Source organism: Peromyscus eremicus, chromosome 10, assembly GCF_949786415.1.
Source record: "Peromyscus eremicus chromosome 10, PerEre_H2_v1, whole genome shotgun sequence".
NCBI classification, from domain to species: Eukaryota; Metazoa; Chordata; class Mammalia; order Rodentia; family Cricetidae; genus Peromyscus; species Peromyscus eremicus.
In genome coordinates this window covers 59,817,486-59,833,979 of record NC_081426.1, presented here as the reverse complement: position 1 = coordinate 59,833,979, position 16,494 = coordinate 59,817,486, and the positions used below count along the sequence as shown (strand labels likewise).

At 40.1% G+C, this 16,494-nt stretch overlaps 1 protein-coding gene across 1 annotated transcript in view; it reads right to left on the bottom strand.

Moving 5' to 3' along the window:
- Positions 1-432: 432 nt before the first annotated feature.
- The window catches only part of Slc30a9 (solute carrier family 30 member 9), a 54,708-nt gene continuing 38,646 nt past the window's right edge, over positions 433-16,494 (bottom strand). Inside the window, exons 11-18 of the mRNA XM_059275941.1 lie at positions 15,844-15,979; positions 13,404-13,443; positions 12,326-12,397; positions 11,787-11,894; positions 9,526-9,691; positions 5,472-5,601; positions 3,068-3,181; positions 433-1,347 (exon numbers count right to left, since the gene is read on the bottom strand). Coding sequence (XP_059131924.1) covers positions 1,303-1,347; positions 3,068-3,181; positions 5,472-5,601; positions 9,526-9,691; positions 11,787-11,894; positions 12,326-12,397; positions 13,404-13,443; positions 15,844-15,979 — 811 coding nt within the window. The 3' untranslated portion in view covers positions 433-1,302. The remainder of the gene's footprint in view (positions 1,348-3,067; positions 3,182-5,471; positions 5,602-9,525; positions 9,692-11,786; positions 11,895-12,325; positions 12,398-13,403; positions 13,444-15,843; positions 15,980-16,494) is intronic.

Below are 16,494 nucleotides of genomic sequence, written 5' to 3'. Positions count from 1 at the left end.
TACCAAGTGTCATTTCTGGATCAAAAACTACTGTGACCAATCCTTCAATCAGAGATTTATTTTTTGTTTCCACATTACAGTCTGATGTAATTCACAAACTTCCGTCTCCGAAAGTCTGGAGACACTGAACTCACAGGGATGTTGGTGCTGTGCATCCAGCGCTCACCCGAGAGCAGCCACTGCTCACGTGAACAACGCTCGCGGCTCTCGCACATCTCGTGCCCTGTTTGGGCGGTGACAGCTGCAGCTTTCCACGGACTCTTCAGTTACCACACTGAGTGTTTTCCCTTGATACCTCCGGTCATCAGCGAGCTATTCGCTTACATAACGTGGTGCAGCCGATACGCTAGCTAAACGCTCGCTCGCCGACTTGGAGTAGCGGACGTCAGATGCCCAGCTGGCTCTGACGGCACACAGACCCACAACACAAGGTTCAGTGTAAGAGATTTACTTCTCTCTCAAAGCAAAAAGGATCCCACAGTTCAGATTTACATAAGTAGTGCCTTCTTTTAAATAAATTAAAAACAAAATGCTATCCTGCCTGTAAAATTATAAATATTTCTAGTCCATTTTACAGAATGTTAAAACATTTACAAATGCATTATTTCCCAGTAAATAAACACTATGGCACTAAAGCCAGTTAAAAAAAAAGTCATACATGTAGGATTATGTCTTTAACATTACAAAAATTAAACCAAAAAAGGAAAAAAGTGAAGGAGAAAGAAGAGATTTTAGAAAATAGCAACTACTATGATCTACAGATGCCGAAAGGTCTTCACTCCATTCGGTAAGTTCTGCACCATTTCTGGAATGACCGTCTGTGGATAATGGAGTTAGGAGAACGTGCCTCTCAGTACTCGGGTCAGAACCACACAGTATACAGATATACTCTCCCAGCAAAGATAGACCTCAAAACACAGTGACTGTTTAAAATCACACGACAAGGTTTAGCCAGAATATTCAAGATTAGAAGACTTGGATGGACTAAAAATCTTCAGTGGTAACCTAAGTTACAGGTCCACGGGGAACACTTATTTTACCATGTTAAGAAAGGAAACATGATTTCATGGTTCAATACAGACTGGCTAAAATGAGAAACTGTGGGTGATCTAAGCAGCCAATGTCCCTACAGAAGCATGAAGACATGATTAGAAGAAAGGAGTTTTAGTTCTGTGGCCTCTTCAATTGCTCAGCACATGAAATAGCCCATCCATCTTCAGGAGCACGGCTTCTGGACGGCACGGATTCCCCTACAGTGGGGAGGAAGATGTCTCAATGTCCCAAGTGACGCATTCATTAGATCTATAGGATCTCTAGATCTACGTGCCGAACTTCAGGATTTCGTTTCTAGAAAGAAAAATATCCCCACATTACTCACAGCAAAACAACCCTCTCCCCTTTCTTTTAATTCTTTCTGATTGCCAGAGCAACTAAAAACATTTGCTATACTAGCAAGTGGAATCTATGCGTAAGAAAAAAAAATCAATGTGAATATACTATGAACAGTACAGGAAGTAATCCCACCTCCCTGAGTCTGTTCATGTGTTAATACAAAGATGCTTTACAGATCTCGTATATGCCAATCATGGAAGCACTAAAAACCGTAATGCCCCTTTTCATAGTGAAAAGAAAATCACTGCAAAACAATACCAATCAGAACTAACAAATTTCGAACACTGTTTGCTATAGTTTAGGACTCGTCCATATAGTCTAGGGCAAGCACTGTGCTAAAAGGAAGTGGAGATGGGTGTTTAAATAAGTCTGTCCTCCTCCAACACACACACAATTAAAGATGTAGTTGATAACGGAGCAACACAGCTTCGGAATGGCAACTGCAATCACACAGACGTTCACTGAGATGTGCAGACTCGGGTCTGCACAAGTGCTTGTCTGAGTAGTGGCTTACGCTAATTTAACCATGTGACTTTTGTTGTGGGATTTTGTTTGTTTGTTTGAGACAGGGTCTCTCCACACAGCTCTGATTATCCTGGAACTTACTATGTAGATGAGCCTGGCCTCAAACTTACAGAGATCTGCCTGTCTCTGCTGGGGATAAAGGCTTATGTCACAATGACCAACTATGTGAAAGTTCTTTACAATGACGTAATTAAAACAAACAAACAAACAAATCAATAAATGGCTTCCCTTGACCCGGAGGCTAGACTCAGGTTAGCGAGCAGACAAGTAGAATATTTCATGTTCTTTAATCAAAGCTATGAAGAAGCATCAGAGACTCACTGCAGAGGTGGATAAGGAAACCCAGCTATCTTCTATTAAGATAGCTACTAGCTTCTAATCCTTTCCACTAAAGGATTTTTGCAAAAAGGTAAAGTAACTGGAGATGGCTCAGTAGGTAAGAGCACTTGTTGCTCTTACAGAGGACCTGGGTTCAGTTCCAAGAAACCACAAAGAAGCTCACAACTGTCTGTAACTCAAGTTCCAGAGGATCTGATGCCTTCTTTTGACCTCTGCAGACACTTTTTTTTTTTAAATATAAATGTGGTACACAGATATACACACATGTAGGCAAAACACCCACACATATGAAGTAAAAAAAAGTAAGCGTTTAAAAAACTATGAAGCAACATTACTAGTAACACAGCTAATAGAGTACAATTCCCTCCAATTAGAAAGAAAGCACTAAATAATGTAAGGGCAGGTTAGTGCTATACTCTAGTTTTCCTACTTTGTGACTAAAGTCTGAAGTTTTCCTTTTATTTTTCTCTAGAATTTTTCAAAATATTTTCTATTTAAAGACAAAACATCTTTTACAATCTTAGATGCAGAGTGGGAAGAAGAGTGACAAAAACACTGAATGTGGAGTTGAACAAGAGGCTCACACCATGACTCTCGACTTCACTGACTGCGTCACCTAGCCTCATGAACTTATCAGACCCTTGCCTGCAACTAGCAGGGTGAGACAAGTCCACAAACACACACACACACACACACACACACACACACACACACACACACACACGAGACACACTCAGCATGGTGTCCACACAGAAGAAGGACTCCCGGAGCAGCTGTCTCTATCAGAAGAGCATTTTTGGTTGTGTCTTACCTTCAGCTCCTTCTCAAGCCTGTCTACCTCAGCTCCTAGAGTATCAATAATATTTTCTCCATGCTTTAGCATAAAGGCCTCTAACTGTTCAGGAGTTTTTACTTCTTGAATTTCCTATAAAGAAAATGAAAGCAGAAAACAGAATTTTAAAATTACAGTGGTACATGTACAATTTGTAGCACCATTAAGCTTAATGAAAAATAAGAACTTTAGGCCAAGGCAATGAATCCCTTGTTTCTAAACAGCTCAGAAAGAATGCTATGCAGAGTGAGCACCACAAACTAAAGGGAAAGGCTGTTCATCAAGTACTACTAGGACAATGACCTTTGTAACAGTAAAAATAACCTCTACTTCAGTCTAGTAAGTAAATAATTCAAAGTAGATTAAGCCACAAAATTTTCAAAAGGTGTTTTTTATGATAAAGTGATAAGAGAAGGACTTTTACGCAGGATGAACAGCATAGAAGAACCTGGCACAGTCCTAGGGGATCTGAGCTCTGGAGGTAACTATGGACGCTAAAGAGTGTATTTGGTAGTCTTCACCTACCTTAAGTTTAGCTGTCCATACCTACCCTAAGGAGACTTACACACATGACCTAGGACACACATATGAAAATGCCACCAGGCATCACCTCTTTTTCTCTCTGAGATAGGATCCATTTAGCTCAGGATGCCTCAAAATCATGATCCTCTTAACCTTCCTCCAAGCCTTCCAAGTGCTGGGATTCTAGTTTTGTGCTACCACACCTAGCTTGTAGCATCGTTTCTAACAGTTTAACATGGAAAACAGGATATGCAAACCGTATCATATCATATTCACAGAATGCAACAGCAGTGACTGGAAATGATCCCAAACCATATAAACTAACAAGGCATCTTGGACATGTTGTTATGCAGTTGTATAGTCATACAACATAAAACCATTTATATTATACATTTACACCATATACTGTGGAACATTCAACATGTAATATATTACACTAAAAACATGTAGTCTAAAACTCAGACTGGAAATTGACAGGTATCAAATTTAGCATATTAGTTAACTCTTAGGATGAAAAATGAGATTTAGCAAAAAATTAGGCTTAAACTGTTTTTGTAATGATTTCTTCCAAGACCTTACACAAGCATGATACATTTTGGATGCCGCTAACTGAAAATCCACACTGTGCTGAAGTTTGTAACTCTGTGAGCACTACCATGACATCAAAAGACCTTGGGCAGGGATGGAGCTCACGTGGTGGGTGTCTGCATGAAGCCCTGGGCTCAGTCCCCAGCACACATAAACCAGGCATGACGGCACATGCCTGCACTCCTAGCACGAAGGAGGAGGAGCAGGAGCTGCAGAAGTCCCGTTATCCTGAGGTACACAGCGAGTTCAAGGCCAGCCTAGGCTATACCAGAACAACCATGTCTCAAACAAACAAAATGACAATAACAAAGCCCAAACACCAGGCCTTTTGACTCTGGATTAAGAACACTCAACATATGCAAATATTAAAAAAAATGAAATGGGAAACATTCAGTTCCCTAGTATTTCTATAAAGGATACTCAACATACACAGCAAATGTTAAGACCTGACAAAACCAAGTAGTAATATTTGTTCTGATTACTGTTGGCTTCTATAAATTGTCTCTTATAGCATTATCCTTTTATCTCTGAGGTTTTGTTCCAACAGTCCAGAAGTTTGCTGAAACCACACAGTGAAGACCCTAAATATCTTACTTTTTTTCATATACCAAAAACATACGATGATAAAGTTGAATCAATTAATTAGGCATAGTAGATTAATAATAATAATAAAATACAACTGCAACAATATACAAGATATGTGAACACACCTCTCCTCCCCGCACCAAGCTCAGCTCGAGTGGCACATACAGACTGGACATGCTGGGAGACGGGACAATTCATGTCCTGGGAACCAACAAGTTGCTCAGAAAGGCAATTTAAAGCTTATTCTTATTTTTGGAATTTTCTACTTATCAGTTTTGGAGTCTGATAACTTAATCTACAGAAAATAAAACAGCAAAGTGGGCAGGTGTGCTATTGGATTCTTAATAAAAAGCAAAGATCTGGAGTCAAAGATCAGATTCATGGGACTTCCTATCTATGGTTCTGAAACCTTAGACAAGCTAATCAGTCTACTGTTTAAGTTCGTCTGTATGTTAGCATCTGTTATTTACCATACAGGGTTGTTGAGTCACTTACATAAAACATGTAACAAGTATTAACATTTAAGGATTAAGTTTGTTCTTTTGGCTGTCTCCTCAGACCCACTGTAAATAAAAAGCTCTTTATCAGACTTGGAAACTAAGAAGTCCATAGACTCTAAGACTGTACAGACAAGGAGTGACTTTAAAACTGTGGGCTACAGAAGAAAAGGATGAATACACAAACTTACTTGCAGCATGTGGTCAAAATCTTGCTTTTCCAAGTATGATCGTGTAACAACTCGTCCATCAAAATCAACTTCTGCCTTAAATCTGACTTTCCCTAAGCCCATATCTGTGGCTTTAACATCATGGATTGCCCTGTGATGAATAACAATGCAGGTAAGTCTGAGTGTAACACCTCCACACTCTCATGGCAGAGATTCCGGCTTCCCCAGAAACACTACAGACCACTTACCACCAAGCTCATTGCTTTCTAAGACCGACCATCTAGTTTGGTTTCTGTGCATAATGCCACACAAAAGTGTAAGTGTAATAAATACCGTTTTATAACAATTTACATACATGAGTTATGTTTGTATATTAAAAAATTACTAATTCTAAAGTGCTTTTCTAATATTATCAAGTTAATCTTATAAACCTTCCCATAGTCTATCCACTTACCAATTTCCTAACAAAAAAAACAAAAACCAAAGCAGAAGCTTTGTTGGTAACAGTATCTTTGAGTGTGCAAACCTCCCTCCTTCCTTCCTTCCTTTTCTTTCCTTTCCTTTCCTGTGACCATGAGGTTCAGCAGTACGAGCGAGCTCCAGCACAAGTGTACTAGTGGCCTGTGTGCTGGATGGCATGCACGGTCCCGTAGTTACTGTTAGAACAGGGTGACGAACTACTGTGCTGACTGCTGAGGGCAATGACGAGCAAGCACAGACTCAGGCTCATTGTAGCGGAGACTGGAAGACAGACCCTGAATGAACGGCTACGATTAAAACCCAACACAAGGTGGCGTCTGTATTTACTCAAGTGTTTTCTCAAGGTCACTCAGCCAGTGCACTGGCAGACCAGGGCTCCCCACCCTCCAGGAGTCTACTGCACAGTTCAGCCACCCAGAAGGGAATGAAGATGAAGCAGCAACTGATTCGCTTCCTTCCAACCCTAACCCCAGGGAGCAAATCTTCCCCAGGGAATTGTTGAGAAAGCCTTTACCTGTGATCCACTTGTGATCAGTCTGATATGCTTTCTTTATAGAATACATAAGAAATAAAATCTTCCCTAGGGAATTGTTGAGAAAGCCTCTACCTGTGATTCACCTGTGATCAGTCCAATCTGCTTTCTTTATAGAATTCGTAAGAAATAAAGCCTCCATCCTGTGCTAGAATGCCACCATAAGAAAAACCCTACGTGCTATCACAACACTGGATTCTAATTTCTGAATGATCTCAAACTTCCTGAGTCCAAGATTCGTAATCCACACAGAGAAGCTTTATCAACTCCCCGGGATGACATGAGAATAAACGACTCAATGGCTACAAAGTTATAGACACTCAAGTTAAAAATAAAATCTGTCCAGATTGGCAGATGCGATCTCATTTATTCACTTGTTTGCATTCTGTCCTCACAGCACGCTGTGATGTGTCTTTCTTTGTTTAATACTCAGGGAATGGCTAATTCTATTCTGATGTAGCTGTTCCTTATGTCCTTGCCGCTAACTGCAGATAGAAAGCTCTTTGTGTCAAGCAGCCCCTGAGATGTTCCTGCTGATCAATGGCTCCTCTATCCTGTGTGATCCCCTCTCCTCAAATGCAACCCACTTCTAGCTAAGAGAACACAGCAAAGTGATGAAATGTCATGTCCCTTATCAGGCAGGTTCTCTGCTGCGATTTTCTTGTTCACATTCACTGAGTGCCCATCAGCTTACACGTTTTGACTAAGCACACTGCCGTGTTGGAGAGGCTTAGATGGCAAAGGATGTAGTCTTGCCAACATCAAAAAGCTCAAAAGCAGCTCCTTTCCCAGAACACAAGTCAATCAACACCTTGACTACAGCAGGAGAGCCAAATCAGCCGGACCTGAATCCCTGACCACAGATACTATCAGATAATAAATGTCGCCTAAACCACTAAGTTTGGGGCTAAATGTCAAACTGCAATAGGTACTAATATACTGTTAAAAACAACAACTGCAGGAGCTTCGCTGACTAACATGGGTAGTTTCTTGTGCTACAATCCACATATCTTCATTCTTGCAGACAAGCCACATTTGCTTGAGTTCTTTTACTAGCTTTTACTTAGAATAATGCAAAAGTGCACTCAAATAAACAAAAAGGGACAGAAATAAAGTCGAAACAGATAAGTCAGTAACAGCTGAAGACCTCAATATCTTCCTTCCAGAAAAAGGTGAGATAATCAGTAGGAAGACTGAAAGTTTTAAAGGTTATAAACCAACTAACTCTACTAACATCTACAAAATACTCCCTGCCTAGCAGAGTATTTCAAATGCACACAGAATACCAACACAGACAGAATCTATGCTAGGTGAGGAGCCAAACCTTAGACATGCCCCTAAACACACACACACACACACACACACACACACACACACACACACACACCCCAAAAGGGAAATCAGTATGTTAGAGAGACAACTGTACTGCCATGCTGATTACACTATGAAGATACGGAATCAACCTAGGAATTTATAAATAGGTGAATAAAGAAATGGTAGTATATATAAACAACGGGATATTATTTTGCAAAAGAAATCACTTGAATCATGAATGAACTTGGAGGATATTAAGTAAAATAAGCTGGACGTGGAAAGACAAATATTCCATGTTCTCACTTATGTGTGGAAGCTAAAAATGCTAATTTCATAAGTATGGGGAAGAATAGCAGGCTGAGAAGGAGGGGAGGAGAGGGGAGATAGAGAGAGACTGTGGTAAATGACTACACGGATGAGTGGAATGGAAAAATTAACTCCCAATATTCTATAGCAGTGTATGCACAGTACTTAAAAGTGGCAATACATAATTGTATACTTGAAAAAACAAACACTGTTTTGGGATTTCAAATGTTCTCAATCCAAAGAGATAAATGTTTAAGGCAATGAATGTATCAACTCCCAGATCTGACCATCACATGCTACAAAAATTTAGTGAAATATCATAAATATATACAATCATTATATGTTAATTAAAAATAAAAATAAACATGAAATTTTAAACAAGCAAAATGAGAAAGTGCTTTGAGAGGAGAGAAAAATGCTACAGGAGAACAATGCCTGGGTGTAGAGAAAGCAGAGGCTGAGAGACAACCTCTATCTGTGACCGTCTGCAGTAAAAAGGTAACAAATCAGTTGGAAAACTTATCCTATTACCTGAAGACAATGGGAACAGAGCAAACTAAACATAAGGCAACCAGAAGGAAGGGAATAATAATGATTGAAGAAGAAATGAACGAAAGGGGAGATGGGAAAACAAAGTCAGTTAAACCAAAATCCAGTTTGAAAACCAAATTGACAAACAGTTATTTTTAAATAGTGTGTGCATGTGTGGGGTGGAGACTTATTAATATAATCAGAAACAAGATATGGCATTGTCAACCTTAAGGAAAAAACATTTCAAAGGAATCATGTACAAAAACCCACATATTATACATGTAAAGGAAAGGTTTCTAGAAAACACAAACTTCCAAAGTAGCTCAGTAAAAAACATCACCTGAAGTCACTTGCCCCACAGATGCCAGGCCCAAGGTTTGTAGCAGGAAAAAAAAAGTCAAACAGTCTATAACAAGTAAGGGAATTTATAAAAAACAAAACCTGACTCATACAGAATAGCTCATGTCCAGATGGTTTTATGGACACATTTTATCAAAGATTTTTAGAAGAAATTGCTGACGGGGGCTGGAGAGATGGCTCAGTGGTTAAGAACACTGGCTACGCCGGGTGGTGGTGGCACACACCTTTAATCCCAGCACTCGAGAGGCAGAGCCAGGCAGATCTCTGTGAGTTCGAGGCTAGTGTGGTCTACAGAGCAAGATCTAAGACAGGCACCAAAATTGCACGGAGAAGCCCTGTCCCGAAAACCAACAAACAAAAAGAGGTCTGGGGGTACAGCTCCTCAGTGCAGCCCTGCCTCTCACGTGTAAAGTCCTGGGTTCAACAGGCGGCGGCGGCACCGACACCACCGGCACCACCACCACCACCACCACCAGGGTAAAAAGTGTCTGGGCAGCAGAAGTATTTGTGCTTGTGTGAGACATGCGGAGAGCATCACCAGACAAGGCTGACCTTACAGAGGGGTCGTTCTCCAGGAGTTCAGTAAGCCGCTGTACTTGCTCTGGTTGGATGGATCGTCCTAGGAGCGCTTCTGTGTTAGTGTAGATGAGGAATGCCGAGACCACACCTAGTAAGGTGCCCACACCCAAGGAACCAAGGCTGTCATACAACGGATTGCCTGGAAGAGTCACAGAAGACACCACAACATTTCCTATCATTCCAGTGAGCTTGAGAGAGCAAACAACCAAGATACCTGAAATTCACTCCTGGCTCCATTATTTACCACCTCCTTTAATGGCTGCTAATAGCCTTACTATTAGCCGGGGCAGGGTGGTGTATGCCTTTAACCTCTGCACTTAGGAGAGTGAGTTTGAGGCCAGCAGGGTCTATATAGAGCAGTGGTTTTCAACCTTCCTACTGCTGTGACCCTTTAAAACAGTTCCTCTTGTTTTGATGACCCCCAACCATAAAATTATTTCATTGTTACTTCATTACTGTAATTTTGCTACTGTTATGAACTGTAATGTAAATATCTGTTATGTAGAATATCTGATATGTAACCCTGAGGAGTAATGGCCCATAGGTTGAGAAGTTCTGATATAGGGTATTTTAGGCCAGCAAGGGATACATAGTGAGAACCTGTCTCAAAAACAAAACATACAAAAAAAACCCCAAACAAACAAAAAACCACTTTGTGTTGGTGCGGCATGTGTCTGGAGGTCAGGAAACTGTCAGGGAGGACCTGGTTCTTCTCTTCCACTATGTAGGTCCCAGAGAATGAACTCAGGCCCTGAGTGCCTTTTTCTGCTGAGCTATCTCAATGGCCCTTATTTAACTTTTAACATTTTTAATAAACTTTTATTTTATTAAAAATATCAGTTATGTACTCATTTTATTAACATGTAGTCGGGTATATAACACAAAAAGCAAATATATCTCTCCTAATTGATCTAATTGTAAAGCACAATCCATTATAAGAGTTCCAATTTTGGAATTCAAAATTAAATAGTGCTCTTTAGAAATACAAAGTTAAAAGAACTGGTCATTAGCATAGCCTTTGATCCCAGCACTTAGGAGGGAGAGGCAGACAGATCTCTTCTGAATTTAAGGCCAGCCTGGTCTACATGGCTAGGTTAGCTAGGTCACACAGTGCAACCCTCTGGAGGGGGTATTCATTAATGACTTATGACCAAAAGCAGGTAGAAGCCAATCAATCATCAGCTGATACTTTCTGAACACTTCAGGTGACAGTTCACACCAGAGAATGCAGCAGCAGCTCACCATCTGACGTGATTTTCCATAAACGAGAAAGCATGGAAGAAGTTAATCCCAAGAGAATCCGACCTCACTAGCTGAGTGAACACTCGAATGGCTCTTGTCTTAGAAAACAAAACGAGCTTTCTGTTCCAATTTACCTGTTAGCAGTCAAGACTTAGCCAGCTACCAAAAGGAGCAGGGAAGAACCTGAAGAAAATCAGGCCTATGAATGCAGCAAGAGGTCATTCCTGAACTAGGAGCAAGAAGACATGTGAACAAGAGCTCCAGTGCATACGTACCTACTAAAGTCTCTGCACTATCTTAATGACCATGACATTACTACATACCAGCAGCACTGTCACAGGGGAAGGGGGTTAGAGTTCAGAGGGACCACGACTTTGACTCCCCGCTACTAAGGCTTCTAATAATCTACTATTAATGCCTTTATTTCTCATCTGGAGATAAGAAATCTAACTCAGAGAAATCTGCACACTTTTCCTGACCAAATTATTTTATCATTAGACTTTAAAGTTAGACTACAAAGTGATGCGTTTCACTGTGGGATTTTCATATCCATGTTATTCCATCACTCTTTATTAACCCACCCAGCCTGCCTGCTAGTCCCTCCTTCCTGCTGAGCAAAGTTCCCTTTGCTCTCATGTCACAGGAGTTCTATTACCTTCTTGCTCTCCTCTTCCTCCTTCCTAAATAGCTCTTCCTCTCAGCTAATGGCTTCTTTCTGCTTTCAACAACACACACACACACACACACACACACACACACACACACACACACACAAGCGCCTAGATTCTGTGGATGAGAGAAAATATGCAGCATTTGTCTGAACTAGGCTTATTTCACTAAACATGATAGCCAGGTCCATATAAATACACAAATAAAAAATTTAGTATGGAATTAATAGATAATAATCTACTGGCTTAAAATTGTTCAATGATATGACCAACTCTCCATATATTTGAGAATTAAGTAGTAGAAGAAAATCACACGTAGTTTACCTGTTATAGAGGTAAGGCCCATGCAGGTGGCCGCTATTATCACTCCTAAGACAGCTGCAGTGTCCTCCAATAGTATAACATTTGTACTGGGATCCCGACTTTCCATGACTTAATCATTGCGGAAACAGACAAGAAAAGAAAACTTCTGAAATCTTAATTTGACACTCTCAGAAGCCATTTCAATAAGTACCCGTTTAAAATCAATCTGTTAATTAACACAAGAATGTATGAGAGACTGTAGTTTTAAAAACCCTATTTATTATCTTAAATGCTAAGAATAACTTAGATAGTAAAATTACCTTTCCAAATTATACAGGTATATGCAGAAATGTAACAGCTCACCTAAATCAAGTCCAGATAGAAACTGTCCCCATGCTCAGAAATTCTTTTTAACAGAGCTGAGAGAGCTCTCTTCTGAGAGCCACATACAGAAGACAGTGAGACAGTTTTCATATCACTTGTTAGTGACAGAGTAACAGCACTAAATATGTTAAGCAGGAAAAAAAGAAAAAATAAACACCTGGTTCTAAACTACATACCATACTTATAAAATGATGTTCCTTTGGCCTGAGCGCTCCTGCGAAGTTCATTTATGGCAACAAGAAGTGTTGCTGAAAGAGAAACATCCTATCAGCAATGAAGAAACTTCATGTCTCCAAACTTTAAAGACGACATTTCAAAAGGTAAATAAATAAGCACAGCATGTGAACACCAGAGTTGGCAATAAGAAAGGCTCTGTTAACAGTCACCATCAAGACTCTAATTAACCATTCTAAGACAATGAATCTATTTCAAACCATACTAGCTAGCCATAATTACTACAGCAATAGCCTTTGCCAACTGAGCAGCCACTGTTGGATGTCACTCACAAAGGATCATCACTTCTGATCCTTCCAACCTTTGGAGGTCTATTATTTAAGGAAAACCCTATACATGTTCAGTTATAACCTGCCAATCAGAAATCGTACTAATTTTAAAAATGGATGAGGAACTAAGGAGATGGCTTGGGGGTAAGAGCTCTGCAATCTTAAGACTGGAGTTCGGATCTCAGCCCTCATATAACTACCAGGCATCTGGCAAACACCTGTAACTCCAGCTCTAAGGGATCTGGTGCCCTATTCTGGCCTTTGCATGCTCATAGACACGGGCACCCACACACATACACATGCACATATACCTACATATGAATAAACAGATCTTTTAAAAAAGATGGATGAAGGGAATGCCAAGTACAGAAAATAATAATCTTTCAGAGATAAGTAAATTAGGTAGTTTATGTTGGTATTAGAAACTATGTTACAATATTTTGAAGCTGCATTTCAGAAACTATTCTTATTTTAAAGAGACAGCTTTTTTTCTGATTAACACTGCTAAAAACCAATTTAAAAAGTCAGTACCATTATGTTTTTATATTTCCAATGGTCTCATGAACACAGCCTACTCCCCTTGCCTCACCCATACAGCAACAACTACAGAACATTACAGAACCTTTCTACCTTGAAAGGCAGACAAGGCTCAGGTTCCTAACTCCACAGTACTAATACAACTTGGCAAACTCTAATGAATGGGTCATCAAACATACTAAACTGAAAATAAATCATTTTTGACAGTACATACCTCCTTCGGACACCAAAGATCCTGCTAATATACAATATGCCTGGAAAATAAGAATTAAGACAAAACAATGAACCAAGTATTCCACTAAAGAATTACAGCTGCTTATATGTAAAATTTGTAATCTCCAATAACACTGAAATATAAGTTCTAATTCAAGCTAGATACTAAGGATCTTGTTGGGAAACAATGCAGAGGAGGAGAATAAAATACGGACAGAAGCCAGGTAGAGTCATGTACATTTTTAATCCCGGCACTCAGGAGGCAGAGGCAGGTGGATCTCTAAGTTTGAAGCCAGCCTGGTCTATAGAGTGAGTTCTGGGAAAGCCAGGGACACAGAGAAACCCTATTTCAATGCTCCCCCCACTCCTGAAAAAAATGTTTTAACTTAAAATACCCAAAGTCAAGGATTCTGAAGTGATGTCTATTAAAGCAAGTTTTAGTCTATTGAATCCATTATTTATAAAGTACCTCATTCCAACGGAATCCTACTCAGTTACTCAAAGACAAGATGTGTTAGAAACGTGAAGATTTAAATACAATTAAAAACACACCCCATCACTTTCTAGCTTGAGAGACTGCTTCACCCCCGTCAAGTGATGCTATTCAAATTAGATGACACTAGGACTGCAAGGTATGGCTAAACACGGTCGGAGTGGGAGAGGCAAGTTTTGTCCACTCAACCACACAAAATGTACTATGGTTAAAAACAAAAACAAAGTAAGAGACTAGCCTCAAAAATGTAATTAGAGGGCTAGACATGGTGGCATTTGCCTGCAATCCCAGCACAGGGAGTGGAGGAAAAGAATGAGGCCTGAGTTCTAAAGTTCAAGGCTAGTCTGAGTGTCAAAGCAAAACACTTTGTCTTAATAACCAAACAACAAAAATAAAAATCAGCCGAATTTAACTGGCTTGTTATTATATAGATATATATGGGATAACAGAAAGTTAAAATAAGACTAATTATGTGCTATGACCAAAACAACATGTTATAAGTTCACTCACACTCCAGAATATTCTAACACCAGAATGAACTCTATAATCTTCAGAGACCTCTTTCTAACCACCAGACCACACCTTGGTGTTACACCTAGCACTGCTGAAGACAAGCTGGAGAGTAAGGAGGCCAAAGGCGAACATTTCTGTGATGAATGTGTTGAGCTGCTGAGATTGCTCAACAGGCTTACTAAGTGCCCCAAGGAGTTTGGAGATTATAGCCAACTGTGTCTGATGCACCCGAGAACAATAATCTGCAGGCAAGGCTACTGATGGGGGCCGGAAGGAGAGAGGGGAAAAAAAGACAAACCACAGAGCCCCACAGAGAGTAACATGTCTCGTCTTAGCCATGGGGCCAAGTTGGAGTCTTTTGGAAATATCTAAAAGGCATTTTTGCCAAATGCCAGAAGCTGAGAGGGAGTATAGGACCAGTCTGTGTCTATCGGAAGCTGAGAGGGAGTATAGGACCAGTCTGTGTCTATCAGAAGCTGAGAGGGAGTACAGGACCAGTCTGTGTCTATCGGAAGCCGAGAGGGAGTACAGGACCAGTCTGTGTCTATCGGAAGCTGAGAGGGCAGTAGACAACCAGTATGTCTATCCAAGGAGTCAGAGCATCAAAGCAGCCTATTCTCTAAGACATGCCCATGAAAGGAAGGTAGTTTAAAGACCTACAAAGGCCAGAGCAGACCAGTGTTAGTACTTCCTGTTACCTACTCAGTGTTGGGCACCGCCTACTGAGCAGAAGAGCTTTGGTGCAACAAAACTGACAGTGACCATCTTCCTTTCCAAGTTCCTCAGGGCAGCTCCCCCCTCCCCCCAGCCTGATGGAGGCCTCAGGGGAAACACAAAACAAACAAACAAAGCTCCTTTTCATTTTGCTTTAACATTAAATGCAGTTCCATCTTTTGACAAGTGACTGCAAACTGTAATTACTGATTCGAGGTTATTCCTGGCGCTAAAAGTGAATAGAGTTCTTTTTTGTTCTTCAATAGCATCTTTAAAAAATTTGTAGACTTGCCCAAGATTTTAATCAAAGAGGACGTGCTTACTAATTATACCTATAGAGATTCTACTGTTTAACATCACCAAATTAGGGGCTAGAGAAATAGCTCAGCAGTTAAGAGCACTGGACCCGGTTGGATTCCCGGCAGCTCACAGCTTTTGAACTCCAGTCCCAAGAGAGCCAGCATCCTCTTTTGACCTTTGCCTGCATCAGACATCCATGTGCTGCACAGACATACATGTAGGCAAACACATAAAATAAGTAAAAATTATTTAAAATCACCCCATCCATGGATTCAGAAGTCATAAATACTTATGTGTAAAACAGAACCATATATAAATAACCTGTGTGACACCACCAAGAGGCACATTATTCCTATTCTCCAATATAATACAAGAAAGTCATAGTACTTCATATATGAAAGTGGGGGAAAAAGAGGATTACCCATAGAAGGGATTCCATTGGTTGAGGATGAAGCAATCCCATGATTCCATGGTACCAAGAGAGTCCTGCGCCCATCATGAAAATACCAACACCACTAATCAATGAAGAAATATAGCGCATATTTGAAAAGCCGTACCTGGAAGATAAAAAGAACATATAGTGTGGAAAACCGTACACCAACTTTCAAAATGTGTTTAATAAGTCAATGAAAATGAAAAACCATTCTTTTTTTAAAAATAAAGATTTATTTCTTTATCATGTATACACTGTTCTGCCTGCATGTGTCCCTGCAGGCCAGAAGAGGGCACCAGATCTCATTACAGTGGTTGTGAGCCACCATGTGGTTGCTGGGAATTGAACTCGGGACCTCTGGAAGGAGTCAGTGCTCCTAACCACTGAGGCATTTCTTCAGCCTGAAAAATCATTCTTAGACTATTAAAATGGTGTAGTTTTGTATAATAAACACTGTAAGCACAAAGTTCAAAATTTCATAAAACAAACAAAAAAAAAACCCCATAGTATACAAAGTTGGGTGGGGAATGCAAGATCTTTGAAAATATATAAAAATAAAGTAACATTACTTAATTCAGGCATTTTCTCATCTCTATTTCATATAGTCTACTTTGATTTACCAGAACTACTTTATAATTA